General features: G+C 41.9%; 2 protein-coding genes across 8 annotated transcripts in view; one reads left to right on the forward strand and one right to left on the reverse strand.

Annotated features, from left to right (window-relative positions):
• Window positions 1-16,074, forward strand: part of CREB1 (cAMP responsive element binding protein 1) — a 68,826-nt gene extending 52,752 nt beyond the window's left edge. For 4 of the 5 annotated variants that reach the window (XM_056111541.1, XM_056111543.1, XM_056111542.1 and 1 more), the window contains one exon: window positions 9,886-16,074. In XM_056111541.1, the coding sequence (XP_055967516.1) occupies window positions 9,886-10,030 (145 nt within the window). In that variant the 3' untranslated portion in view covers window positions 10,031-16,074. The remainder of the gene's footprint in view (window positions 1-9,885) is intronic. The other variant, XR_008792081.1, reaches the window with a different exon arrangement.
• METTL21A (methyltransferase 21A, HSPA lysine) lies at window positions 378-27,947 on the reverse strand. Of its 3 annotated transcripts, none has more exons than XM_056111546.1 (4): window positions 27,859-27,907; window positions 27,022-27,206; window positions 25,293-25,404; window positions 21,320-22,157 (listed from the first exon to the last, which is right to left on the reverse strand). In XM_056111546.1, exons 2-4 carry the CDS (start codon window positions 27,166-27,168, stop codon window positions 21,760-21,762), a joined length of 657 nt encoding a protein of 218 aa, XP_055967521.1. In that variant the 5' UTR covers window positions 27,169-27,206; window positions 27,859-27,907; the 3' UTR covers window positions 21,320-21,759. The 3 variants fall into 3 exon arrangements, with proteins under 3 accessions (XP_055967522.1, XP_055967521.1, XP_055967520.1); XM_056111545.1 differs by having other exon boundaries at window positions 21,321-22,157; window positions 27,864-27,947; XM_056111547.1 differs by lacking the exons at window positions 21,320-22,157; window positions 27,859-27,907 and adding an exon at window positions 378-602 and having other exon boundaries at window positions 27,022-27,277.
• Between the last annotated feature and the right edge of the window lie 13 nt (window positions 27,948-27,960).

Here is a 27,960-nt window from a genome sequence, read left to right on the forward strand (position 1 = left end):
TGTCCCCCTCATCCCACCTCTCACCCTGCCTCTATGGCAGACAATCTTCCCCACACTCTCTCTACTTTTGGGACTGGTAGAGTTATAGGTTGCTCAAATTTTCCCACCACCGTTCAAGTTTGCCTGCCAGAGGCAGATGCTAGGTAATGTATTTTCTATTGCTTATTATCAATATCATGAGAGATTTTGCAGCTGCACGCTTCTGGAATTCTAAAATTGCAAATGGGGTCCAGGGACATCTCTGTAGGGAGCTAATCCATTCTGAGGTTCAAGGCCGTTGATGGTGTCCAGAGCCAGGACCCCAAGCAGGCTGGGAGGCAGGGAGGGACTGTCAAATATCCACTGCCACCATGTGACCTGGAGTCTTAATCCTGGAGCCCGCATACCTGAGTTTTGCTTCTGGAAGCTCGTGACCAAGAGGGTTTCATCTGGAGTAGGCAGAGAGGGCACACCTGCTCTATCTGAGGTGTCCCGGTAGAATTGGCTCGGTAAGGGGTCTGGAGTGATCTCTAGCGAGCTGCTTTCTTCCGGGATTCACTGCTGTGTCTCTGGATCAAGGCCGTTGATGTACTCCGAGCTTGGAATTTTTAAATGGAAATAACCTAAGAGAAAAGTGAAAATAAGGTATATAAATATAGAAGATTTTGAAAATAGTTAAATTATTCTTCTGGTTTTCATAACAAGTTTTTTTTTTTTTAATACTGATGAAGTGGAAAGAAAAGATAATAAACCAGAATAGCTGAATTCAAATCCTGGATCTGTCTCCTTTTGCCATGACTTCATAAGAACATATTCATCTTTTTTAATAGGGTCACATGCAGTGGTGCCTGGGAGAAGAGAGCGCATTCCCAGTGATGTGGCTCAGGCTCAGGCTCAGGCCCGGGCCTAGCCATGTGCTTCTAGGGCTCCAACCCAAGGCCTCCGTCATGCTGGGCATGTGCTTGACTATTGAGCTACACCTCCCCCAGCCCCATAGTAACCTCTGCTTGTGGAGCAGGTTGCACACCTGACAGTGCTCAGAGGGCAAGCCTGCTAGTACCAGGGATGGAGTCTGGGTCTCCTCCATGCAGATCAACTCTAGTCACCCGAACCATTTCCCCAGCTTCCACATTAACTTTTTAATCCTGTTTTCTCCTTTGTAAAACAGGATCCTGACACTTAGCCAGAGAGTCAAACAAATGCTCCAGAAGCTCTTTGTCACTCCAGAGTGCACTGTTACGTTTTTATGCAATTTCATGTCTCAGCTTGTATTCTTAGTTCTTGTAGTGTATTCAGAAATTTTACCAGAGTTTTTTAAAAAATGGCAGAGCCTTCTAGAAAGGTTGAAAGTAAGTTGCAATGTTTTCATTTTGTTTGTGCTCGTTGTCGCTGATTATCTTTAAGTCTTTTAATTACAATAACGAACAGAGTTGGCTTAAAGATAGAGCCTTGCACTTGGGAGGCCCTGGGTTCAGTTCCTGGCACTGTTACACAAAAGAATTCTCATACTCAGCAGAAGAATAAAAGCTGCATTCATTTTAATATTTGAAATATTTTAAAGATGCAAACTAAAGCATGCATTTAGATAAGTTTTTAAATATAAGGATATATTTAACCCTTTCTAAAATTAGAAGCAAGTCTGTTCCATGTTGTGAAATTTAACACAATAGCACTACTAAGGAAACCAGTTCTAAATAGTTACAGCCAAGTAATAAAAAAATAATCTATTGGGACTAAATAGATAATATAGTGAGTCTGTTGCTTGCCGTGCACACAGCAGCCTGGCTTTGATCTCCAGCACCCCGTGTGGTTTCACAAGCCCCATCTTGAGTGATCCCTGAGCAGAGTCAGGAGTACCCTTGAGCACTGCCGGGCCCCTAAAACAAATAAGCAGAAATCCTCTTTATCACAAAAACAACAAAAGGACTTTAGGTTTTATCTATGAGTTTGGTTCTGTGGAATGTGAGTTGTACACCATACTAAAGCAGTGTAACTGAAGTAGGTGAAAGATAGCACGGTAGCTTTTCCCTCAGTACTACTGAGGCCGGCCCAGAGGACTGCCTACTCTTTTGTGTGGAAGTAGTTTGTGAAACCTACTTCATTCGACTAGCAGACCGAGTTTTATTTTTTCCTGATTCACTTGATTCTAACCATTACTCCCTGTCTCCCCTATACAACTGAGTTAGGAGCAGGGCACATGTCAGTTACCACCTTTGCTCACTGAAATCCTCAGAGAAGCTACCTGACTGACCGTGTAATTTTTGGTACAACGCTTTTGATCTCTGGCATCCCATATAGAGACTAGAACCTCACAGAAACTGTGACCACCATAGCGAATTGTTACATCTGAAAAGGTACAGAGTCCCTCCCACCTGCACTGGCAAGTCTTCTATTCTCATTATTTCATTTTACTTTTAATTAAGAAGTATTTGACACTTTTAACTGCTCTCTTCCCCTAAATTTCTTGGAACTCTACTCACCTGGATTTCTGTTTACTATCAAATTTTCACTCTAAAGCTTTTATCCTTGGGCTGGAGAGATAGCACAGCCGGTCGGATGTTTGTCTTGCACGCAGCTGACCCAGGTTCGATTCCCAGCATCCCATATGGTCCCCCGAGCACCGCCAGGAGTAATTCTTGAGTGCAGAGCCAGGATTAACCCCTGTGCATCGCCGGGTGTGTCCCAAAAAGTTAAAAAAAAAAAAAGCTTTCATCCTTATTCATGTATATTTCACACATAATATACATGTTGATACTAGCCTTAATTCTAGATATTTTGGCACTGACCTTTCCCCTGAAATACTGTTAAGATTCTCATTGTATACTAGAAAATACACCTACTTTGTTACATATTATATTCTGTCCAGAAGGAGGTAAAGGCTTTCACTTAGTAAAAGAGTTGTATTTCAGGGAAAAAGGCAAATATTTGGGGAAAAGGGTACATTTTTAGAAATTGCTGGAGCTGAGGTGTTTGCCTGGATCTGACAAGACTCTATTCCTTGTAAGTAACTGTCCCTGCTCTGCCTCTTAAAGCACATAGCAGTACCCTGAAGATATGTAGCTCCAAGAGAAAAATATAGAATGCCTTCCCTAATGTTTATTTTGCTTTTAAAACAAAAAGGAAGCTTCACCCCCACCCCCCACCCCCCCTCAGCTTAGGGTGGGAGGTGGTTTGGGCTGCATAGGTGCTTAGAGCTTACTTGTCTTAGGGATCACTCATGGCAGAGCTTGGGGACCAGATGGGGTGCTAGGTCAACCATGTGCATGGCAAGCACCTTAAGTGCTGCACTATCTCTCCCGCCCCAGAAACAGGCATTTTTAAGATTAGCACTGTAGCACTGTCCTCCTGTTGTTCATCGATTTGCTTGAGCGGGCACCAGTAAGGTCTCACAACAAATTGTGAGACTTGTTACTGTTTTTGGCATCGAATATGCCACAGGTAGCTTGTCAGGCTTTGCCGTGTGGGCAAGATACTCTCGGTAGCTTGCTGGGCTCTCTGGGAAGGGTGGAGGAATCAAACCTAGGTCGCCGCATGCAAGGCAAATGCCCTACCCACTTGAAATTCAGACCAGTAGTGATTTACTTGGCAGTGTATCTCCAGAATTCTTTATTTAAATTTTCTTTGCCATTATAGGTACTTGGGTTAAGAAAAGATAGAAACACTTCTTTCCTGAATGTATTCACTATTAACAACTATCCTTTTTGTGCCTTACATAAGGCTTATCATGAAAAGTTAGCTTAGGGGCTGGAGTGATTGCACAGCGGGTAGGGCGGGTAGGGCGTTTGCCTTGTAGGCGGCCTGACCCGGTTTGATTCCCAGCATCCCATATGGTCCCCTGAGCACCACCAGGAGTTATTCCTGAGTGCATGAACCAGGAGTAACCCCTGTGCATCGCTGGGTGTGACCCAAAAAGCAAAAAAAAAAAAAAGTTAGCTTAAACTGTGATAGCAAAAGGCTGTGAGGGCCAGAGAGGCCTTGCATGTGACGAACACAGCTTCAATCCCCAGCCTTTCATATGGTCCCCTGAGGAGAGAGCCAAAAGCAAGCTGTGAAAACCACTGGGTGTGGCCCACAAACTAAAAAAAAGAAAAGGCCATGATCCCACAGTTCATAGACCTCTTAAATGGCCACTTAATCAAACTGAAGATACCTGGTTAAGATTATTAGAAGTTCAGGTGGTTGCTACTAATTGTGTTGCTGCAATAATAGGGGGAAATCATAAAGTCTTGGGTTTACAAAAATTATTTTCCTCATTTAAATTCTATCTCAGCATCCTTAGACATGTGCTGTGCGTCTCCTCCACCTGCGCACCCGGTCAGAGAAGGAGCACTTCTCAGAGGCATGGAAAGAAGGGTAGTGCTTCTGAGCATCTCTGGTTAAGTGTGGTAAACATCTTATCTACCTTGTATACCACTCGCCAGATCACACACAAAGACAGGCACTGCGTCAGTGGGAGTGAGTGGGAAGGTGGATAAAAAAAATGATGGAAGTAATAAACCCTCAACACTTAAGTTAGAGTTTTAGAGTATAGAAGGATTTTAACAGATGTCTTTAAAAACAGAGCATTCAAAGAAAAGGCGAAATAGAATGAGAGAAAAAGGGGAGGTGGGGAGGAGAGAGGGGGCGGGAAGGAGGAGGAGGAGGAGAGGATGAGACAGAGAGACGGTGGGGGGGAGGCAGGGAGGAGGAGGAAGAGGAGAAGGAGGAGAGAGAGAGAGAGAGAGAGAGAGAGAGAGAGAGAGAGAGAGAGAGAGAGAGAATCGGGTAGGACATGCATCAGACTCTGGTTCTATCTCTGCCATCCTCTATGATCCCCTACCACCACCAGGAGTGATCCCTGAGTGCAGAGCTAGGAGTAAGCCCTGAGCACAACTGGTGTCCCCCTCTCCCAAATAAAACAGAAGGGGAGGGGGGGAGAATATGTCTAACGTATATGTAAGCTCTATTTTAGCCAAGAAGGAGATGAAGTAGCAAAGCAAATAATAAGCTACGAAAGTTTAAGAAGACTACTGAGTTGGGCTGGAGAGATAGCACAGGGGTCAAGGTACTTAACTTTCTCATTGGTGACCTTTGTTTGATCCCCCACACTGCATATGGTTCCCCAAGCATCGCCCGGATTTATCCCTGAATTCAGAACCAGGAGTAAGCCCTGAGTGCTGTCTAGGTTGGCCCAGAAACCAAAAGGAAAATAAAAACCAAAAAGACAGTTACTGAGTTTTTGGGCTGGAGCAATAGCACAGTGGGTAAGTCATTTACCTTGCATGCGGCCAACCTGGGTTCGATTCCTCCGCCCCTCTGGGAGAGCCTGGCAAGCTATCAAGAGTATCTCGCCCACACCGCAAAGCCTGGCAAGCTACCCGTGACGTATTCAGTATGCCAAAAACAGTAACAGTAAGTCTCACAATTTGTTGTGAGACGTTACTGGTGCCTGCTCGAGCAAATAGATGAACAACGGGAGGACAGTGCTATAGTGCTACTGAGTTTCAGGTATGAGCAGACAGATTATCAGAGAAAATGAATTAAAAATGAGTAAAAAAATGCTTTTTAATAAAGTATTATATAAATTGAAATATACCCATTTACTATTTTTTTATCTTTTTATTTTGGAAGAATTTTATACTCTACAAGTTCCATATTCATTATTCTGCATCCCCTTTGCATATTTTATAATTCTTGCATATTTTATAACCAAGCTTCATTTATCAGAACTAAGAAGTTGGACTAGAGATAACTAATCAGGCTAAAGGGCATGCTTCACATGCAGGAGGCCTGCGTTTGATCCCTGGCACCGAATGGTCCCCAAGCACTGCTGGTAGTGGTCCAAAACTCAAAAGAATAAATGTATTTGTACATGCTAGGCATCTGTTCAGCTGCTTGGAGCAGTTTGAATTGCTGTCTTCCTGGCTTCATGACCTTGTTAGTCTTTTTTGCTTGTTTTATTTGTGGGGGTCACACCAGGCAGTTCTCAGGGCTTACTCCTGGCTTTGCTCTAAGGGATCAATCCAGGTGAACTTGCTGGGGGATGGGGGGCGGGTATGGTGTGCTTGCGAGCTAACCTGGGTTGACCTTGTGGAAAGCAAGCACCATACCTACTGTACTGTACTATCATTCCAGTGATTTGGGCAGCTGCAAACACACCACCACCACCACCACCACCACCACCACCACACACACACACCACCACCACCACCATTACTTTTTAAAGAGTGGTAGCTAGGTTTCTTTCAGGAGTACCTTTCAGTTTAGGATTGTGCATGGGTGCGGATGGGTATGCTCAGGACTATTCCTGTATCTTTTCTCAGAAGAGACCCCCAGTGGCGCTTGAGGGGATCAGATGCAGAAGCCAGGGATTAAACTGGGTCAGCCACATGGCAAGGCAAGCAGGTGTACTTGAGAACCTTAAGCCTGTCTTTTTTTAATGACTAGATTGACGTGACAGGTTTTGGAGAACAGAATAAAGGTGTAAGTGTGGTGTGCCCTGCTCATCACAGCAGGAACACGTTACCAGTATGACTCATACTGGTAATGGTGTTCATTTCTAGAGCTTGATTAAAGTTGGTATTCCACTGCTAACTTATAACACTTTGTAGATGCCCTTTTACTTTTTACACTCTGTTTCTTTGAGTAAAAGGAATTCCAATCTGTTTATTTCACTTTGTTCCTTAAAAGTGAGTCTCTAAATTTAACCCTCATTCAAAAGACGGGGGGGTTATAAAAGAATCAGTAGTCATAAGTGAAAAATCACCTAGTATTTAGTATTTTGGGAGGAGATTATGCTGATACCCTTTTTTGCACTTTTGGGCATTTTTTGGTTTCACTTCTCAGCTTTCGTTTTTTTCTTACAGACTCTGGAATTCACCATTTCTTCATTGAATCTTTCTCCCTTTTATTGGGCAACAATATTTATAAATCAAAGAAACAGAAATTGTTATACTCTGATTTTGGAGTTTTTTGCTTACTAGACCACCCTGAAGGATAGAGCTAGAAGGAAGTACGTTAGGTGTTCTAACCTAGTGAATCCTTACGTTACTATAATGTCAGTTCATACTGATATTTCTGCCTCTGTAGCCAGAGATCATTTTAACTTTTCCTTTCTCTTATTTGTAATTTTTTAAAGTAGAAAGTTGTCTTCCCATTAAGTAGTTAATTTATATATTTGCTTAACTATTGTATGCGTAACTCTTGTAGCACTGTTGTCCTGTTTATCGATTTGCTTGAGTGGGCACCAGTAATGTCTCCATTCATCCCTGTTGCGTGCTTTCGTGTGCTAGTGTAGCCCAATGACATCTGCTCGCTCCAGAAACACGAAGTGAGACTTGTTGTTACTGTTTTTGGCATATCGAATACACCCCGGGGAGCTTGCCAGGCTCTGCCGTGCCGACGGGATACTCTCTGTAGCTTGCCAGGCTCTCCAAGAGCAATGGAGGAATCAAACCCAGGTCGGCTGCATGCAAGGCAAATGCCCTACTTGCTGTCCAATCATTCCAGCCCACGTAACTCTCGTATGCATAGCAATTTCCTAACTACTGACTCATACCATAGGAGAAACAGTTTTATCAATGACAGTTCATAACCTTTTTGTATAGTTCATGTACAGTAAAGCATCATTCGAGGGAAAAAAAATTTTTCTGAACTCAGGTGGGCTATACGCAGTCTGGCAACTAAACCTTAGTAATTTGTGGTCACAATACAGGTAAGGGGTTCTAGAGCCACTTAAATCAGAGTCTGACACTGAAGTTCCTTTTCAGTACTCTGTTGCTTCAATTGCCCGTGAAAAATTCCAAGCAATTACTTTTTTGTTATGTTTTGTTCTTTGCAGTGCCCAGGACTTACTCCGGGCTCAGGAATCACTCTGTGATGAGCCTCTGGGGACCATTATGGGTGCTGGGAGCAAACCTGGGTTGGCTGCTTGCTAGGCAACTGCCCTTCCCGATGTACTACATCTCCTATCCACAACCCCACTGCTTTATTTTTTCTTTTTTTTAATGTTTTAGAGGCTTAGGATATTTTTATAATCTGCTGGATTATCTAAATAATTACTTTTAGTTTGGGGTAAAAAAAAATTTTTTTTTTTTGTCTTGGAAAACTGGAACTATTAAGTAACTTGCATCTCCCCACTCAGTCCTTGGTAGTCATCATTCTTTTTGTTCCTGTGAGTTTTACTACTTGAGATACCTCACGTTTCTTTTTTTGTCACTTTTATTCCAGTTAGTGTAGTAGCCTCGAGTCTCATCCATATTGTAGGCTATAATGAAATTTCCTTTTTAAAAAAAACTGGTGACACCTCCTATGGTTCTCAGTGGTGTGGGGCTGACTGTGCTGTGCCCACACTTGTCCGGTAGGGGCCAGACATACAGAGTGCTGCTGGTGCTGAGGATGGGGTGGGAGAAGGAAGAGTAGGAAGTCCTGGGATCATATCCAGGGCCCTGCACATACTAGGCATGTGCTCTATTGCTTGAGCTATCTCATACCATGCTCAGAATTGACTTTTTTTTTTTTGCAACTGAATAATGGCCTATTGTGTTGACAAACCACAGTTTGCTTATCTATTCATCTGTTGGTTCCCCCCCACCCCCCCCTCAAGTGAAGAATACTGCAATAAACATAAATATACAAGTATCTCTAGGTGGTAATTATTTGTGGAATTGTGATGCATGTTTTCTATACTATTTGCTTCATTTTACCAAGGGTAAATGTACCACCAAGTGTAAACCAAGGGCTCAGATTTTTTCACACACTTGCCAGCTTTTTATTTTATTTTATTTTAAATTTTGGTTCTTTGGGATTATTTGGGGTTTTTTGATAGTGGCCATCCTAATGTTGTAAAGTGATGTCTCATTGTGGTTTTGATTTATACTTCTCCAATGATTAGTGATGTTAAATATCTGTTTGCGTGCTTATTATGCAAACAGTTTAACTTGTTGGGTTCTAGAACTTCATATATTCAAGATACTGCTTTCTTCTTTTCTTTTATCATGGGGACCACTTTTGGTGGTACTTAGCAGGCCATGCCGTGTTGGGGGTTGAAACCAAGGTCTCAAACATGGTTATTAATGTTTGCTATATTGATCAGACCTTATCAGACTTACGATTTGCAGATATTTTCTTCTTTTTTCTTTAGGTAGCCTTTTCAATTTAAATAGCCTTTGATTTGAAGTTTTACTTAGTTCCATCAATTTTTGCTTTACTTTCTTATACTTCTGGTTGTATATACAAGAAATCACTGCCAAATTTATTGTCATAAAGGTTTTCCCAAGTTAAGATCTAGAAGTTATTATTGGACTCGGGCCTCCCAAGCAGTACTCACTCAGGCTGTCCAGGGACAATTCCTGGGTTATACCCATTTAGACCAAGTCTCTGATTGAAGCCTCAATTAGAAGCTTCCGTGTTGGGCCCCCCAAAATGGGGTGCTTGGGTGACATATCAATGCCAGATCTCATGCTCGGTCTCACTCATGCAGAAGTACTCGCCCCTGACCCATGTTTCCCCCAGACTCTTCTAAAAGTTTAAATCTTAGATTTAGACCTTTAATGATTTTTGTTGTTGTTGTTCATTTTTGTAACATGATGTAAGGGCCTATTTTCATAGTTGTTTTCATAGATATTCAAGTTTTCCCAAAATTTTTTGTTGAAATAAAAGTTAGTCTTTTATTTTTTTTTAGTGATCTGGAAAAGAGTTTGTGAGCTTTCACGTGATCATTCAGCTCTTTTGTTTGACCGTGTTTATTTTTAAAAATTAATCTTCTATGCTATTTGAAAATTAAAGTTTTGTGTAAGGCAGTTTACAAGTAGTCATTCTGTATGTTTTTTCAAAAGTCTATTAGACTAAAAGATTGTTACTTTGAGCAAATTCTCTAAAATTGTATTGTGACATTACATGGTTTTTTTTTTCTCATTTTACTTGTAGAGAAGCAGCAAGAGAGTGTCGCAGAAAGAAGAAAGAATATGTGAAATGTTTAGAAAACAGAGTGGCAGTGCTTGAAAACCAAAACAAGACACTGATTGAGGAGCTAAAAGCACTTAAGGACCTTTACTGCCACAAATCAGATTAATTTGGGATTTAAATTTTCACCTGTATGGTGGAAAAAAAAGACTGGCTTGGCCACAAACAGAAAGACAAAATAAACATCTTATTTTCTAAACATTTCTTTTTTTTCTATGCGCAAAACTGCCTGAAAGCAACTACAGAATTTCATTCATTTGTGCTTTTGCATTAAACTGTGAATGTTCCAACACCTGCCTCTCCACTTCTCCCCTCAAGAAATTTTCAGCGTCAGGAATCATGAAGAGACTTCTGCTTTTCATCCCCCCCACCCTCTTCAAGAAGTAATCATTTGTTTACCCATAAATTGATGGGGGAAATGAGGAAAAGAAAATTTTTTTAAGTGATATCAAGGTTTGTGCTGAGCTCCTTGATTGCCTTAGGGACAGAATTACCCCAGCCTCTTGCGCTGAAGTAATGTGTGGGCCGCATGCATAAAGTAAGTAAGGTGCAATGAAGAAGTGTTGATTGCCAAATTGACATGTTTTCATATTTGCATTGTGAATTATGTAAAACTGTTAAGATACCTACCCTCTAAAAAAGAATTTTAGTATGGTGTCGAAGAAGTTAAGAATGAATTCCAAGTGCTTTTTAATGTATATTCTCTTCAATACTGAAAACTTGTCCTTGGTTCTCAAAAACATTCTGTATTAACACAGCTCTTCCATATGGCAGTTGTTGCTTCTTAATTCAGGTCTGTGTGTTCAACATTTCTGAATACATTAGAAGTAACTAACTGAATAAAAAGCATGGTATTTGAATTTTTAATTAAATTGAAGTAAATAAAAAGACAAAGCTTGTTTTAGTTTAGTACTAAATTCTTAGTTTTTAAAAAAAAGTATGCTCACTAGTAAACCAACCCCTTGAATTTTATAATAAGGTTTTAAAATAAATGTCATTGTCATCACCTTCAAAAATACTTAGTGTCACTCATTACTTAAAAATATATTCTGAACCCCATTGCACTTACATTATATCACCAACAAAAAAGACTTCAAGATGTTAAATAAAGCAAAGTGATATATTTGTTTATAAAATGTGTTATAGAATAATACTGATTTAAATTTTTTTCCATATTAACATACTTTAACAGTAGATTTTTTTTTTAATGAAAGAAGTTGTTAGGATATAGTTCTAAAAAGTACAGTAGTAGTTATGCACAAGGAAATTTTCTTTAGACATTTGAATGACTGCTGTACTACAGTGTTTGGGTTATCGTTCTTACAACACAATTTTGTCTTTTTTCTTCTAAAAAAGAATAGTTATGCATTAGCATTCTTGTATGCTATATATAGCCTTCATCATTTTAAAGGAGCAACTTGTTTTAACTATAACAGTTTGTATTTGTATGTATCATACATTGTTTTCCATATTATTTCCTATTGTTACTCCTTTTGTTCACTAAGCCTCATAAATTTTAAAGTTACCTTTTAAAAGACTTAAGGTGAATTTTAAAAATTGGAGACAGATATAGTTTAAGTTATAATTTCTCATTTGAGAAGGATATTCCTTTTAATGAGTCTAGGAGAGTGATGTTTTATATTTAGTCATGGGTTGCTTTTAAAAGTTGTTAATGTGTTAACAAAGTATGCAGATATGGGTGTTAATTTTGGGTCTGTTTTGAAAGTATTTTTAATTAATGTTTGTAAATGGTATATTTTTGTTTGTAACAAACCATTGTCTTTTTTCAAGGATGAACAGAGTTTATGAAGGAGCTTCATTCTAAGAATTGAGTGATGTAGTCTTATATTTGGACAATTCACCAGTCTCAAGAAGGCTTTCAAACGACTGTAAAGTTTGATGTTTATCCTGCTGAGCTAATGGGGAAAGTTATATAGCATAAAAATTATTTGTATACCAGCATATAGTTACATCATTTTTCAAAACTGGTTTAATAGAAACCAAGCAAAGTCTCAAATCTTTTCACAAACTACAGTTCTTTTTAATGAGTCAAAATGTCACAGTTGAACATTTTGAATGTTGTCAGCTTTTTATAAATGGAAATAACCCAATATTTAGCAAGTTGTACTCTCTAAAAGTTCAATGTTTTGCATAAGTTCAGACTATATTTTATTAGAAAATCAGTGGTCCTGGTAGTCTCTGATAAGTCTCAAGGCAATCACACTCAAACTAGCTGGTTGGGTTTGTAAGTTATAAAGAACTTATATAAGTTATATAAGTTACCAAGATTTCTTGTGAGGATGATTTCACTGGTTTGAAGTCAGTTAATGGCGAGGTAAGCAATGTATACTGTGGCTGAATCTGCTTTAGACCGTAAGACTTGAAGATTTCAGTTTATACAGATAGAAATTAAGCATCTTTTGTGCAGAATTTTTTTATGAGAATTGGGAAAAGGTGTTTGTTTTTACGCATGCAATTTTGCGAATCTTTATTAAGAAAATAACATAATTAAAAAAAAATCTTGTAGCCAAGAACATGCGGCCATGTTACCTGTAAAAATGTTTTTCTTTATTGGCCAAAAAAGATGAAAATGTCATCATAGGAATCTGTACATAAGCTACTGATTTGCCTAGAAAATAGCAAGTTTGGTATTGCTCACTTTGCAAATATAGGGCCATGTGGCACTTTTATCTATAGGACAGATTAACTCTAATAAAAATGAAGTGGGAGGGGTTTATTTTTGATATATTACTATTATGAGTTTTCAAGTTTTGATAGTGTTTGAAAGTGATTTAGAAAGGGCTAGATTCAATGTGTTCACATTATTAAAAGGTGTGGGATATAATTTTACATTCTTTCTTTTTAAACTAAGTACCCTATTGACAACCGTAACATTGTCAAAGGTGCTCTGTTCATTTAGATACTCTTGTGGGTTGGGGGTGGGAATAGCATTTGTATAATATATGTGTACATATTATATATATATATATATACATATATATATACATACAGTATATAATCTGAAGCTCTGAGAGCTCTTAAGTCAGGAATGCTGAGTATTATAGTATATTGAGGTCAGATGAAATTTTACATTTTTGTGTGTTCTGTTGCATCCTTTCTATAGTTTATTGGACTGCATTACTCCAGCACTCATGATTCATTTTTTAAATCTAATTTTCTTCCAAACACTTTATTTTTATTGTTGTTTTTCTTTGGTTACTAGTCACTTGAAAACTCCCCTACTCCACCCCCTCCGAAGTATTTGGTTTATATGTTTTGTCTCTGGCAGCTATAACAGTGGTAAGAACATTTTGAAGATAGCTTCTAAAAGGTACCACTGGGTTTTTTGTTGTTTTTTTTTGTTTGTTTTTTTTCAAAAATCATCCTGGGGGAGGAATTTTGGCATTTTCATTTGAGCAGGGATTTTGTCCAAAACCGTGTTTGGGTGGTAGGTCAGTGGCAGTGCTAGAATCTGGAAGCACAATACCAGTCAGGCAGGCTGTCCCGTCAGGAGTCATCTGGCTGAAGTTATCTCTGTCTCTCGGGCCTAATCCCCACTATCATTTTGACCATTTGGGGTGACATGTGGAACCATACAAAGGCTTAGAAAGAAACAAAGTTTAAACCAGGATGCTTGTATTTTTTTAAAGTGACTTCAATCTAGTTTTTTTTTTTGTTTATGTTGTTCTGTGATCAGTCATTCTTAGCTACTAGCATTAAGTATCATCTCTATTTTGGAAAGCAAAAAAGCTGCTTCATTTTGCAGGATTGAGTAAGGTTAAAATATTAAGATTTTTTAAAAAATTAAAATGGCTTTTAGAACTAGTGGTTACATACCGTTTTGGTTGTTTTTCAAGAGCCTTCATTTCATTGCCTGAAAGCCACAGGTATATTGTTTCCCGTTAATCTAATACAAAAGTTGTATATTTATTTGGATTATATTTACATTATATTTTTTTGTAAATGTTTGGTGTAACTTGCACTTTTAAAAATGACCCAGTTTGGGGTATAAGCAACTTGAGACTCTCCCTTAGTTATCAATTTTTTATGTTTTTTTCCTCCCTTTAAATCATGTGACTTTTGTCATGGAAATTTTTCCTTGATTGAAATATTCAGCACCTAAGGGCTAACCTTAGTAAGCCTCAGTAGCTGTAAATGGAAAATATCAGGAAATTAGATTTGACTTGCCCATCTAAATGAAGAATGGGTTTGAACCCTATTTTACTCTTTTTCATCATAGAAGGAAAGCAACTCAAGCGGATAAATAACTCTAATTTTAAATGAGACTATCCTTCCCGTAACATGAATACTGTTTATTGAATGCCAAGACATTCATTTGTTCACAAACAGTAAAATATTTTACTAAGTCATTTTGGAGATTATGTGTAATTTTTGTACCTTAAATTGCTTTTTAAAATCAAAGAAATTGGTAAGTTTGATTTCAGATGAGGAGGGGTAAAGTGAGGTGTGCTTAGCAAGCCCATGGGTGATGAGTTAGGAGATAAATTTGCTCACTCTTGTACAAAGCACAACTAGACTTTATTGGACGGCTTACTTGGCATCTTGAATACTTTCAAAATTGATATTTTAACTTTTTTTTTTTTTTAGTTGACTGCACAGTCACAGTATGTACTAGGAACTGGTTTCCTTGACAGTCTAGAATCATGGCAAGGAGAGGCACTAATCCCCAAGGGGTTGAACATATCATGAAGCTGAGTCAGGATGGAAGAATTTCAAATAAACAGGGTGCTGAAGTTCCATCTGTCTCATCTGCTTATGATAAGTTCTTACTGATTAGTGAATGTAGCTTAAGCCTTTGTATGTGTCCTCAGGGGGCAAACAAACTTTAAGAGGGACCAGATAACATTTGGAGGGATTATATATTTCAGGTGTTTTAGCTTGAAATTTATTTTTTAAAAAAAATTAAAATAAAAAAAAAAAAGAACGTAGCCTGTGAAGCAAGTTGATATTATAAACAGGCAGAGCTGTTTAGCACAGAGAAAAATATTGACCTGTCTGCATTCTGGTACTGTGGGTGCAGGTCCTAGCTGGGTGTATACATGATACATTTTGAATTTTTTTTCTCACCAGCATGTAAAAGAAAAATGAACAATCTTCAGGAAATGCCTTTGCGAAGGATCAAACAGTAGGAAATTCAAATTTTACCTACATTTATGTGGCATTATTTAATACTTGTATACAGAAGTATGGCATATTTCCGTACTTCTCGTCTAAGAAACATCTCAGAGATGTAAGAGGAAATCTGAGATAGTTTAAACATTGCGAGGGAAGGAAGAAAATCCCTGCAGATAACGATCTTGTGTTAGTTGGCCAAGTGAATGATCTATCATTGTCTTTGGGAGGTTTTATTTTCTTAACGTTTTTTAAAAATTGGTAAGTGCTTTATAGAAGTATTTTTATCCAGGTGCCACTCCAATTTGTGTATGTAAAATTATTTATATTAAGAGTGGGAAATAATTTGTCGACATTTTTATTTGAGTATAGGTTAGGGGTGGCAAAGAGAGCTAGTTAGCAGTTTTCCATGTAAAGTTGTCCCCAATCAATTGTCCATTGTCAGTTGTCATTCCCTCCCAAAAAAATATTTCAAACCTAGATATATCACTTGAAACTTTTTAGAAACAAAATAATCAGGGAAGTTTCTAGAGAGAAAAGTTTTCCTTTCTTTTTTTGGGTGATATTTTCGCTTTGCTTTTTCCTTTAGATTGGGGTAAAGAATATCTCCCCAAAAAAACTATCAGCACAAAACAGGGTATTGATTTTTTTTAACTCTGATGTTGCTATTGGAGTTGAATACTAAATAAATAACTATATGAGGGAAATACATTTCTAATAAACTTCCCTACATTCTAAAAACATCCCTGTTTTATTTTTTTTAGCCTAAATCTTTGTGCTTTGTGTAAAGAGAAAAATGTACTGAGTTATAATGCATTTTATTAACACTATGTACATATTAGCTGCTTTATGTTCAGAATGGTAGCCGTTGCTTTGTATATTAAAGTGATCCTTGTGAATTTGTGAAATATTGTCATAAAGTGCTTTTTCTTACTGTTATCTTTGTGGTATCACCTGTCATAATGCCCTTTTTTACACAAACATTTATGTGCAGTCACATAAACATGCTTTTAAAAACTCTGTAAGTCTCTTTTTTGGGGATGGGAATCTCATCTTTTTCTTTTGTTGACCTGGTAAGGTATATTTTCTTGAGAGAAGGTATGTTACTTTGTTAAATGAGTACAATCTGTGTTAGAATGTATCACAAGCTTGTGTTACCCAGCAGCAAAATGAATTCAAGCAATAAGATACTTTCTTCACACATTCTATAGTTATTTAATTTTACTGTATTTCTGTTTGCAGCACACTTTTCTCAGTAGGACTGAATAGTGCCTATTTTAGGATTTGGGGATATTGCCAGTCTCCTATTGAGATAGCCAATGGGCGAGATAACCTGCTTTCTCTTGACATACAATGCATGTTTGCACTAGAAGAATTTCTCAGGTCCTCCCTGTAATTCTTAAGTTCTGTGATCATATCAAACAAGGGAATGCTCTTTGCTTAATGCATAAGAATAAAAGTCTCATATACAATTGATTCAATTTCTGAAAATAAGCAATTGCATTTATTTCACAGTACTTTTTGCCATGCTTATTAAATCTCTTATACTTGCCATTGTTGAACAAAATACCTAATTTTTTTTTCTACGAAGAGTGTCCACATAGTTTATTTTACAAACAGTCATTTTGGAAAGTAAGGGTGATTACATTAATCCCATAGGGACTAGAGTATAGAACTGGATTGTATTGTGAAAAAATCAGGATTTGTGGACACCTTCCTTATAAACTGTTCATGTGCTTTTCAGCCTCCAGCCGCACAGAGTGCCTTTCTTTTCACCAATGCCTTTGCTGCCACTCTGTTTTCACAAGTAACTGGTGAATAACTCAGGACACTGAAAAGTTTGTCCTCGAGATAGACACCTATGGAAACAATCCCAGTGCTTTGTAGGCTTGAATTCCAGGCTCATTTATATTTCCATTCAGATTGTCAATTTAGAAACAAAACTTTTATTTTCTCCTTCAAGCTGGTGATCGTCTCACCCACCTCCCTACCCCCATCTCGTAGATGATATCATTAACCACCAAAACATTTAAAAAACCCAGAAAATGGTGGCTCAAGAGATAGTACAACGAGTAGGGCATTTCTCTTGTATGCACCCAACCTGGGTTCAATCCTGGCACCCTATATCTTCCCTCAAACCCCACCTGGCAGAATCCATTTGTCAGCCAGCAGTAAGCCCTAAGCTCAGCAGGTTGTGGCTTCCACCCCACACTCCCATTACAAAAGAAAAAAAAAAAAACTAAGCCAGAACAACTGTTTTAATGAATGTTTTCTTCTCACTCACTGAACCTTTTAATTTTTCTAAAGTACATTGGCCAAGTTGAAATAAAGGAAGACAGTTTTTGTTTTGGGGCCCCACCTGACTGCTCCGATCTTATTCCTGGCTCTGTGCTTGGAGATCACTCCAGACAGTGACTTGTGGGACTGTATGTGGTGCCAGGAACCAACCTCAGGTCTGCCACCTGCAAGCCAAGTGCCTGACCCACTGGATTCTTTTCCAGCACAAGGAGAACCTAACAAGAGGAAAGCTGTTTCTAAGAGTTTGGATGCTATTATTGTCATTAGAGGTGCAAGTAAAGTTAATGATCTTTTTGTTTTGTTTTGGTTTGGTTTGGGGCTACATCTAGCAATGGTGAGGGGACATGGGATGCCAGGGATAAAACCCAGGTCAGCCACTTGCAAAGTACTAACTCTCAGAGAACTAACTCAGGCCTGCCCACCCTCGCTCCCTTTGTATTTGGTCTGTACCCAGCAAAGCTCAGGGCTTACTCCCTGAGATTTAGGCTCTGCACTCAAGAATGACTCCTGGCAGTGCTTGGAGAACCACACACCTTACTATCTCTCAGTAAGCATTTGTTTTGGTTTGGGGGCCAAACTCTGGTGCTCAGTGTTTACCCTGGCTCTGAGCTCAGTGATCACTCCTTGTTGGGGTTCAGGGAACCATACGGAGTGCTGGGATTGAACCCAGGATGGCCGTATGCAAGGCAAGGGCCTTAACCGCTGCACTACCTCACAATAATTTGTTACTGAGAGAGTGCTTTATACTTTGTTGTCCCTGAGTGTGCATTTGACTCCTTTTATGAAGAGGGCACTGGGCTAATTTTTGAAATAAAAATGTAAGCTTCAGTCCATGTCTTTAGGAGCACACATTGTAGTTTGTAGGATAAAACATTACAAACCCAGTTTGTTCAAACAATGTCTATCTGACTCTCCACTAGGTTAGCAGATTCTGTTGTTCATTATTATTGCATTTTTCCAAGATCTAAAATCACAGAATAAAACCCAGTAAATGAGTGCTCAGTATGTATTGACAGACAGGCCAATGTTATTCTGCCTAAAAGAGTTGCCAATGATTTAGTAGTATGAGGTTAATTTGGATAAATTTATTCTAAACATAATTTTAGGTAATTTAGACCTTGATCTGTCTATGAAAGAATCTTCTACTGGAAATGATTTCACATGGAACCAGGGTTCAGACTGCTCTCTCATGAAAACAGAGTAAAATACCTTTGAGAGAGAATTTGCTGAGAAAACAATTGCCATTCTAGGAACCTGATAATGTACATATATTTTAACATGAGCATCTTGGCAGCAGCATTTGATTTTGGCTGGGGTAAAATTAAGAATAACTACTCTGAGAAAAGAAACTTCTGTGAGAATCAAAGCTTAGTGAAGTAGGGTTAGACTTAAGTTTCTATTAGGGACAAAAGCACTGAAAATTCAACAAAACTGAAAAACAATTTTATTGTCATTTTCAATGAGCATTTATACCATCATATACCAGTTTTTCCCATACCCTCACATAGCCCTAAAGCTTCTATGAATGTTGGTGATTCCACGGAGTCCGCTCTCCAGGAACTGAAACTTGGAACTTTTTTTTTTCCCTTTGGTTTTTTTGGGTCACACCTGGTGATGCTCAGGGGTTACTCCTGGCTCTGCACTTAGGAACTACTGGCCGTGCTCAGGGAACGAAATGGGATGCTGGGGATTGAACCTGGGTCAGCCATGTACAAGGCAAATGCCTTACTAACTGTACTATCGCTCTGGCCCAGAAACTTGGAACTTTCTGCCCATGCATCGACCCTAGGGATGGTCCTCACAAATATGTCCCTGACCTCGGCATAACCAGTGCAGGGCCACGTTGGCTCCCAAGAGAGAGCTGGGAACTTTTCTGATTGCACCTTGATTCAACTCCCCCCTTTTCTAATCCCTCCAATATCTTAAAAGCATCCCCATTTGAACAACCTGTACCCCAGCCTAGATTTGTTTGGTTTTGGTTTTGGTGCCCACAGACTATTCCCAGCCATGTGCTTGTGAGTCGCTCCTGGCAGGGCTGGGGCAGTGAGCCTCCTGCATGCAAAGGCTGCATTCAGTCATCCTACTTTCTGGAGCCACTGTGACACTTTAAACCCATTTTCACTTAGACAATCTCTGCCACTGGACTTTTAGCCTTCTACTTGAGGTACAAAAAAAAAAAAAAATTACCGTAAACATTTTCTGATCTGGGGCTGGAGCGATAGCACAGCAGGTAGCAGCAGGTAGGCTGTTTGCCTTGCACGCAGCCGACCCGGGTTCGATTCCCAGCATCCCATGTGGTCCCCTGAGCACCGCCAGGAGTAATTCCTGAGTGCTTGAGCCAGGAATAACCCCTGTGCATCGCCGGGTGTGACCCAAAAAGCAAAAAAAAAAAAAAACCCTTTTCTGATCTTAGTTAATTATTAATCAAATCCCTGCTGACTGCATTTAGCAAAACACCCAGGAATCTCAAGGATTCCCCACTCTGACTCCAAACCACTTCAATACCTATCCCCAAGTTACAATGTTAAGCTAAACCGAAATACATTCATTTCTTCCACACATCTGTAGGATTTGGGCTTTCATTATCGCTGTTGATAATGCAGGACTTTTACTTGTTTCAGAAAACTTCCTTCTGAATTACAATATCAGTAATGCAGTAACAAACTAGATTCTGGATTTGGTAAGGGATAATTCATTTCTGAAGTATAGTATTAGAATTGTGTTGAACTGATAAATCACAGAATGCTTGCAACTTTTTATTCAACTTTATCAAAACCTCTACTTGAACATATGTAGGAAATAATGTATTTTTATATCCAGAACATTTATTTAAAGATTCCAGAAATGAAAATCTGTCTAGTTCCAAATACCATACTGCAATGTTAATGATCTTGTGGCCTAAATGTGTGCTGTTGTTGAAGTTTTTACATTTTCTAAAATAAAAGGTGTATATAACTTCAGAGAAGTCTACCAAAGATAATCATTAAACAGTGTAGCAGTCACTTAACCCAAAGATCATCATCACCTTTATATTCTAGATGAAATGTGTATTTTCTTATTCAAGAAAGACAACATGAGATACTGAAGTGGCAACAATGAAAGAGTCCAGACATTCCTGGCCCCTAAGAAAGAGTTCTAGGGAACAGGGATACTGAATAAGCAATAAGCTAAAATTGAAAACTTCTTAAATTTCATCCCATTTATAAGGATGCAGGGAAACCTACAAAGAAGAATTACACAGCAGGGATGTAACTCAGAAGGCAAAGCAGAAGTCTTGCAAAGCCTTGGGTTCGATCCCTGCCATTGCACAGCCTCCACGCACTGCTAGGGGTGGCCCCTCAGGGCCAGGAGCTATGTGCCCACAGAGGAACCGAACCAGCCTTATGTAAGGTCACTCGAATGGGATCTGCATCTTCCCCAACTCACTTCTGTGCAAAACATTTGGGTAAAGGTAAAGCAGGAGAGGAAATGATTAAAAGATAACATGTTCACAGCACGTGGAAATCCAAGATGTTGGATGTTTGAAAGAAGTAATCAAGGGGCTGGCGAGATAGTAGAGTGGTAAGGTGCCTGCCTTGCACATGGCCAACCCCAGTTTGATCCTCAGTATCACATATGGTCCCCTGAGAAACACCAGGAGTAATTCCTGAGCACCCCCTGAGTGTGGCCCCAACAAAACAAACAAACATAAATAAAATCTGCTGGGGGGAGATCAAAAAAGGGCTGAAGCATGTGGGAGCCCCAGGTTCAATTCCTAGTATGCATGGCCCTGTGCATTGCTGGGAACAGCACCATCCCCACCCACCCCCAACACCCCACCAAAAGAAGGGATGTAAGTAATCATGATTTTACTTTTATTTATAAAGATGCATCTAAAATTAAGCCAGAAAAACATGACTCAGAAAACTCACATCCTGATCTGAAAGAACCAAAAATTATTTTAGACATAAGTGACCAGAAGACGTCAGAGATTTGCAAGTATTCTAACAGCCCAGAAAATGTATGTTCAACCTACTGTTCGAAAGTCAGAAAGTGAGGAAACTGACCTCACCATCTCTCTCACAGTGTGTTTTAAGCTGCTCGCATAAAGCCTCAACCCAAACAAGTTCGAGGCTTTGCAGATGCCCTCGTACCAGTCACTGCATCTTTCATGAAATCTGTGCTGGCAGGGAGCAGGATGGCACACAGAAATGAGACGAACAGAAATCTTGCACCTGCTTTATTAGCTGATTTTCTGAGTGAATGAAGTACAGCCAAAAGGTCACAGCACTCAGATACAGTGCTGCTTTGTTTTCAAACTCCTCATGTGCTTTGTCTCTTGAGAACCTGCGGTGATGCTACTTTTCTATTCAGTTCGGGTCCAAGACTTCAACGTCCCTCAACAACTGTCTTCCAAATTATAGCCGACTACAAGTATTCCCTCTGAGTTCTCTTCTGGGCTTTGTAAATATGGACATCTTTTTCAGGATCATAGTGAACCTTACTCACAGTAAACGGCCTCTCCAGCATCGCTAAGAAGCTGTTATCACGCTCATAGCGGATTCGGCAAGCTAAGAGAATCACAGAGTGCTGGCTACAGAGATGTTCCAATGTTTGAAGAAGATCAGCGAATGTTTCTTCTAAATATATGATATCAGCTCCCAGTATCAGGTCAAATTCTCCTGGTGGGAAACTCCCCAAATTCTGTCCCCAAGTCAGCTCCTTAACAATGGCTCGGGCTTGAATAGGAAGAGGTAAGTTGGCTTGAACATTTGATTTGAGGAACTCTAAGGCTACTTTTCGGTCCGTGATTGTCACATGAGCACCTAGAAGGTGAGACAAGAGATCAAGTAATGTCCACATCAGTACAATGGGCAAGAAGTCAAGTTAAAGGCAGGGTAAGCACCTCTTGACAGTCAACAGGTCATACACAAGAGCCCCGCTTCATGGAGGGCTGCAAGAGAGCAAAACAGTGATCAAGTACATTTGTGGGTACTTTCTCCTGGTAAAAGTGAGCTTCAACTTGTCTGGATGACAAACCTACTTTTTGCTAAGGAGGTGCTCACAGAATGGGTCACTGATCCCCAAGTGACCATGAGTGGATAATTCTGAATTCTTTCAGCTGACCCCCATACCCATGACCCTTCCCCCATGATCCCCAGCTGTCTACCACTAAAGTGTCAATCTTTATTTATTTTTTTATTTTATTGAATCACACAGTTACAAGCTTTCATGTTTGAGTTATAATCATACAATGATCAAACACCCACCAGTGCATATTCCCCACCACCAATCTCCCCAGTGTACCCCCCCTTTTCCACCCTCCCCCTGCCTTCAGGGCAGACAATTTCCCCTCTACTCTCTCTCTACTTTTGGGCATTATGTTCTGCAATACAGATACTGAGAGGTTATCAGGTTTGGTCCTTTATCTACTTTCAGCACACACCTCCCATCCCGACCGATCCCTCCAACTATCATTTTCTTAGTGATCCCTTCTCTATTCCATCTGCCTTCTCCCCCAGCTCATGAGGCAGGCTTCCAACTATGGAGCAATCTTCCTGGGCCTTGTGTCTACTGTCCTTGGGTGTCAGTCTCATGTTATTTTATACTCCACAAATGAGTGCAATCATTCTATGTTTGTCCCTCTTTTTCTGACTCATTTCACTTAGCATGATACTCTCCATGTCTATCCACTTACAAGCAAATTTCATGTAAAGTCTCGACCTTCAAGTCAGTAGGCCTCAGGGTAACATGAAGTCCAAAGGAGAAAAAATTTGAAAGCAAAAAGTTTATCAGTCATCCTTGATCCCTTCCTTTACTACCTGGCATGACACAACACTCCGGACCACCCTCTTCCTGCCAGCCACCCAGAGGTAGGCCTGAGAACAGCAGCCCTTCCCACCCCTCGGCCCCCATCCCTTGGTTGGTGTCACTGCTGTGATGACTGGGGCCGCACACCCCCACGGCCGTGTGCACTGAAGGGAAGTGCTCACACGCCCCTGCTACAGTGCTCCATAAATGCCAGAGGGAGGTGCTCACACACATCTGCTACAGTGCTCCCCAGTCATACTGGAGTGTGGTACTCACACCGCCCCCACTACAATGCTCCAGGGTCACACACCAGAGAGAGGTGCTCACAGTCCTGGGAGCTCACTCTGGTGTGGCCCCCAGAACCCCAAACCGACAAACGAAAAACAACAAACCCGTAGATCAATTCAAAACTGTCTAGTGTTTAGGTCCAGGTCAATGGCCTGGAACGCACATTCTGTACGCGATGGGCCTGGGCTCAATCTCTAGTACCACATGGTCTGCCTGGCACTACTCAGAGCAACCGCCAAGCACCATGGGAGGAGTAGCTCCAGAGTACCTGAGTATGAAACTCCTACTCAAAAACAAAATTGAAACTGTATACGACCTTACTATGTCAGTAACAGTGGGACAGCTGTCCCTAGATGGAAAAGCTCTGCAAAGTTTCTTAGCACTGCAAGAGAAAATAGCTATGGTGCCTGTCTTTCAGGGTTGAATCCAATAATGCATGGGAAAGCACATAAGCTGACAGCAACTACGGATATGAATGAGAGAATTTTCTTCAAATTCAAAATTGCCTTAAGATGACAGTTCCAAAGAGAAGGGATCACTAAGTCAATGATGGTTGGAGGGATTGCTCGGGATGGGAGATGTGTGCTAAAAGTAGAGAAAGGACCAAACGTGATAGCCTCTCAGTATCTATATTGCAAACCATAATTCCCAAAAGTAGAGAGAGAGTATGAGGGAAATTGCCATAGAGGCAGAAGGAGGGTTGGGGTTGGGGGTGGGGGGTGGAGGGAAATACTGGGGACATTGGTGGTAGAAAATGTGCACTGGTGGAGGGATGTGTGTTTGATCATTGTATGACTGAAATTCGAACATGAAAGCTTTGTAACTTTGTAACTTAAGGTGATTCAATTAAAAAAGAAAAGATGACAGTACCCTTACAGAGGGCCAGTAGGCACATGAAAAATGCTCATCACTTCCAATCAAAAAATTGCCAACCAAAACCACAATGGGAAAGCATCTCACACCTGTGCAAATGACAGAGCAAGCAGCAAGAGCTAGTGAGAGGGAGAAGAAAAGGAATCTCGGTGGCATCAAGATGAAAAAACAGTAAGCTGTGCACCATTCCTCAAAAAACTCAACGCAGAAGTAACATGAGATCTAGCAATTCCACTTCTGGATATTGATCCAAAACACAAGAAGTCATTAACTCCAAGGGTTAAATGCACCCCATTTAAACTGCAGGACTATTTACAATAACTAAGACAGGGACAAAACCCTAGGCTCTTTGAGAGATTTAAAAAAGGGATGACACAGAGGCTGGAGCAATACCACAGTGGGTAGGGCATTTGCCTTGCACGCAGCCGACTCAAGTTTGATTCCCAGCATCCCATCTGGTCCCCTGAGCACCGCCAGGGGTAATTCCTGAGTGTAGAGCCAGGAGTAACCCATGTGCATCACCGGGTGTGACGCAAAAAGAAAAAAAAATGGGGGGGGGGGGGTGATATATATGCAATGCCATGCTATTCAAGTATAAAAAAGACAAAATGTTGCCACGGTAGTAAGGGAGGGAAAGGAAAGAGAGACGAGGTCCTGGTGCAAGAGAATGAGGAGACGGGAGAGAGAGAATGAACCAATCCAACCGAGGTAAAAGCACCAGTAGGTGGTCCATAATGAAAAGTGCAGGGGAAAGAAAAATAACACAAACAATGGGTCTTGCCTCCTGAAACAGCAAACAGAGGGGACACGGACATGGCTTGTCAGTAGAGCACTTGCCGTGCATGCTGAGGCCCTGGGTTGGACTGCTGGCACCACACGGCTGAGTACTGAGCTGCAGCGCTACCAAGTATGCCACCCTCCTCCCTGCCCGCACAGAAAACCGAGGCCAAGGCGCCTCAGCCAGGAATGCATCCACATGTGGCACTCACCCAGCAGTGCAGCCACTATGCCCACCAGGCCGGTGCCAGCACCCAGTTCCACGGCAGAGCGGCCCTGCAGCTCCACGGCGCCCGTCTCCAGGTAGGTGGCAAGGACGACGGCCTGTGGCAGAACACAAACAGGGCACGGTGATCAAGGGCCACAGAGCAATGCACACTGAAGAGACTCCCCAAAGACAGAGCAGAGCAGGGTGCCAGTCCCCATGGAAGGGCCTCCCCAGCTTCGACGGCAAGCGGACATTCACCCGGCCCCACCAAGTTCCTAAAGGGGATGGCAGTGTCTCAGTGACACTGCCCACACGGGAGAGCAGTGACACTGCCCATACGACTTCACAACCAGAAGGAGAAAGACTCTCACCCGCCTGCCAGTCACATTCAGCTCTGCTCCCCATTGCACGCCCCCCTCAAAGGTTAAGTCTTGACTTGAGGCTTGCGTTAGTATGTACATACACTCTACTAACACAGAGCAAGTGGGAATACAACATTTCAATGGCCACTATCAATAAAACTGCCACGTCCGAGAGCTAGAGAGAGATAGCTAAGAGGGCTGCGTATATGGGAGGCCTAGGTTGATGCCCTGAACCACACGGTCTCCAAAGCACCACTGAAAACAGGAGCAGCCCCACACGAAAGCAATTCCATCTTCCAAAATGATCTCCAGTGAGCATTTAGAAAGTTCACCTGTTCCACAGTTACTCTTAATTCTGTTTCTCAAACACTACATGTAGCTACTTCAGGCTACACCCCTAACAGTAATGTTGCCAGGTTAAAATATATATGAGGGGCTGGAGCAATAGCACAGGGGGTAGGGCGTTTTCCTTACAGGCGGCTGACCAGGGTTCAATTCCCAGCATCCTATATGGTCCCCTGAACACCGCCAAGAGTAATTCCTGAGTACAGAGCCAGGAGTATTGCCAGGTGTGACCCAAAAAAAGAAAAAGAAAAAAAATATATATATATATGAGCCTCTTTATTCCTGTTTTCCTAACATCCTTATTAAGATCGCAGAGCTGGATCTCTGCCTTTCCCCCAGCAGGAAGTGAGCTCCCACTGAGTGGTGCTTAGAGGCCACTGCCACAAGCAGATGAAGGGCAATGGGACTGGAAGAAGTGGAAAAGCCAGCAGAGGGCCTGTCCCTAGCCCACCTGGGATGATCCCCCACATATGATCCCCTTGCCCTGCCCCCAGTGATCCCTGAGCCAGGAGCACCAGTAGGTGCGACAAAAACTCACAGGTACACCCGTCTTAACAATCTTCCATGGGGACTTCCCCACTTCACAACAAACCTTCGATGATGTTTTTAGCTTAAAAGTTCACGGAAATGAAAATCCAAAGTGGGGGCAGAGCTTCTGCTGTCCTCCCTCTACCCCAGCATGATCTGCAGGTTTTCCACCCTCTTTCTTCTCTCACCCTTCAATTCCTCGGGAGCTGGGGGGCAGGGGTAGGGTGGAGGCAGCTGAACAGTGAAGTGGGTAGAAATTTTTTAGAGGGGGTTAGCGAAGATGTTCTAAGTAATCGCAGTGGTTGCATTACCGTGAATTTACCTCCACTCTTCCCGGTCCCCCCCATCCACCCCCCCCCACCCCATCTCAAATAGTTTTAAAAGGTGAAATGGGCGGTGGCACATAAGTTGTTTCACCCACGCGATGGCATGCGTGTACATCATTCAGATCATCTCCCGGGACCCACGTTTTCCAGGCCTCCCCCACGCCGGACTTACCGCGTCCCAGACCACCGCGGCGACCCCCAGCTGCCTCCAGTCCTGCCGGATGTGGATCGCGCGGTTGGCAAAGGAGAAGGTGGCCAGCGGCTTGTGGAATTTCTGCAGCCCCGTCCCCGCGTTCTCCTCATAGGGCACCAGGGCCATGTCGGGTCGGCGCCCGGCCCTCGGCCTGTCGCGCAGACCTGTCGGTTCGGGAGAATCAGGTGCGGTACTCGGAGATGTAGGCTGCAGCCCCGCACCCAAGTAGCTCCCTGACGGGGGAGCAGACGCCTCTGTCCCACTCCCTCCTTCCTAGCCTGTGGCGCGCTTCCTGGGAAGGGAGGTGCGGCTTCGAATTCAAATCAAAGGGCGCGGGGAGGGGAGAAAAGCGGGAGGCGAAAGGTTGGGAGGGGGGGTTCGAGGCCCTGAGGGGTGCGCTCGGCAGTTAGCAGCCGGCGTTCGGAGGCTCGAGAGGGCGGCGACTTCTACTCTCCGGCCCGCAGCGCACCCACCTTCCGCGCCGGGGCTTGGGCCGTTCCCTGCACCCCAGCTAATTCGTGGACCCCTACCTGCCCGTGCACCCAGAGGCGAAGGGCCCGTGCACCCAGAAGACTGCCCTGACTTTTCCACTGCACCTAAGCGGCCGGCGAAGACCCTCCTCCATGACTGGAAAATGGGAGACATGCGGAAAGGTCCCCCAAACCCGCGCCCGCGCGCCCCTCCAAAGGGTTCCCAGGCGCAGCCCCGCGTGGCAGACGCTGCCAAGGTTGAGGGGTGGGGGGGCGATGGGGAAAGGGCCTCCCGATGTGCAACCTCCCCCACTACCAGGCCACTCTGAGGCAGGGGCCCCCAGACTCTACCGAGAGAAATCGTCCGGGTTCATTCGGAGGCCCGACCCGTCTGCGCCGTCCCCGCCCCACTCCGCTCTCCACGCTCGGGTCTCCGGGTCCCGCGCAC

The sequence above is a fragment of the Sorex fumeus genome, unplaced genomic scaffold, assembly GCF_029834395.1.
Source record: "Sorex fumeus unplaced genomic scaffold, SorFum_2.1 ptg000014l, whole genome shotgun sequence".
Classification (NCBI taxonomy): Eukaryota; Metazoa; Chordata; class Mammalia; order Eulipotyphla; family Soricidae; genus Sorex; species Sorex fumeus.

Excerpts from the sequence above, each read along its gene's own strand:
- METTL21A (XM_056111546.1), bottom strand. The coding sequence starts at position 27,168 with ATGGCCCTGGTGCCCTATGAGGAGAACGCGGGGACGGGGCTGCAGAAA. Across the intron at positions 25,405-27,021 it reads CCGCGGTGGTCTGGGACGCG|GCCGTCGTCCTTGCCACCTA; the intron begins GTAAGTCCGGCG and ends GTTCTGCCACAG. Across the intron at positions 22,158-25,292 it reads CATAGTGGCTGCACTGCTGG|GTGCTCATGTGACAATCACG; the intron begins GTGAGTGCCACA and ends CTCACCTTCTAG.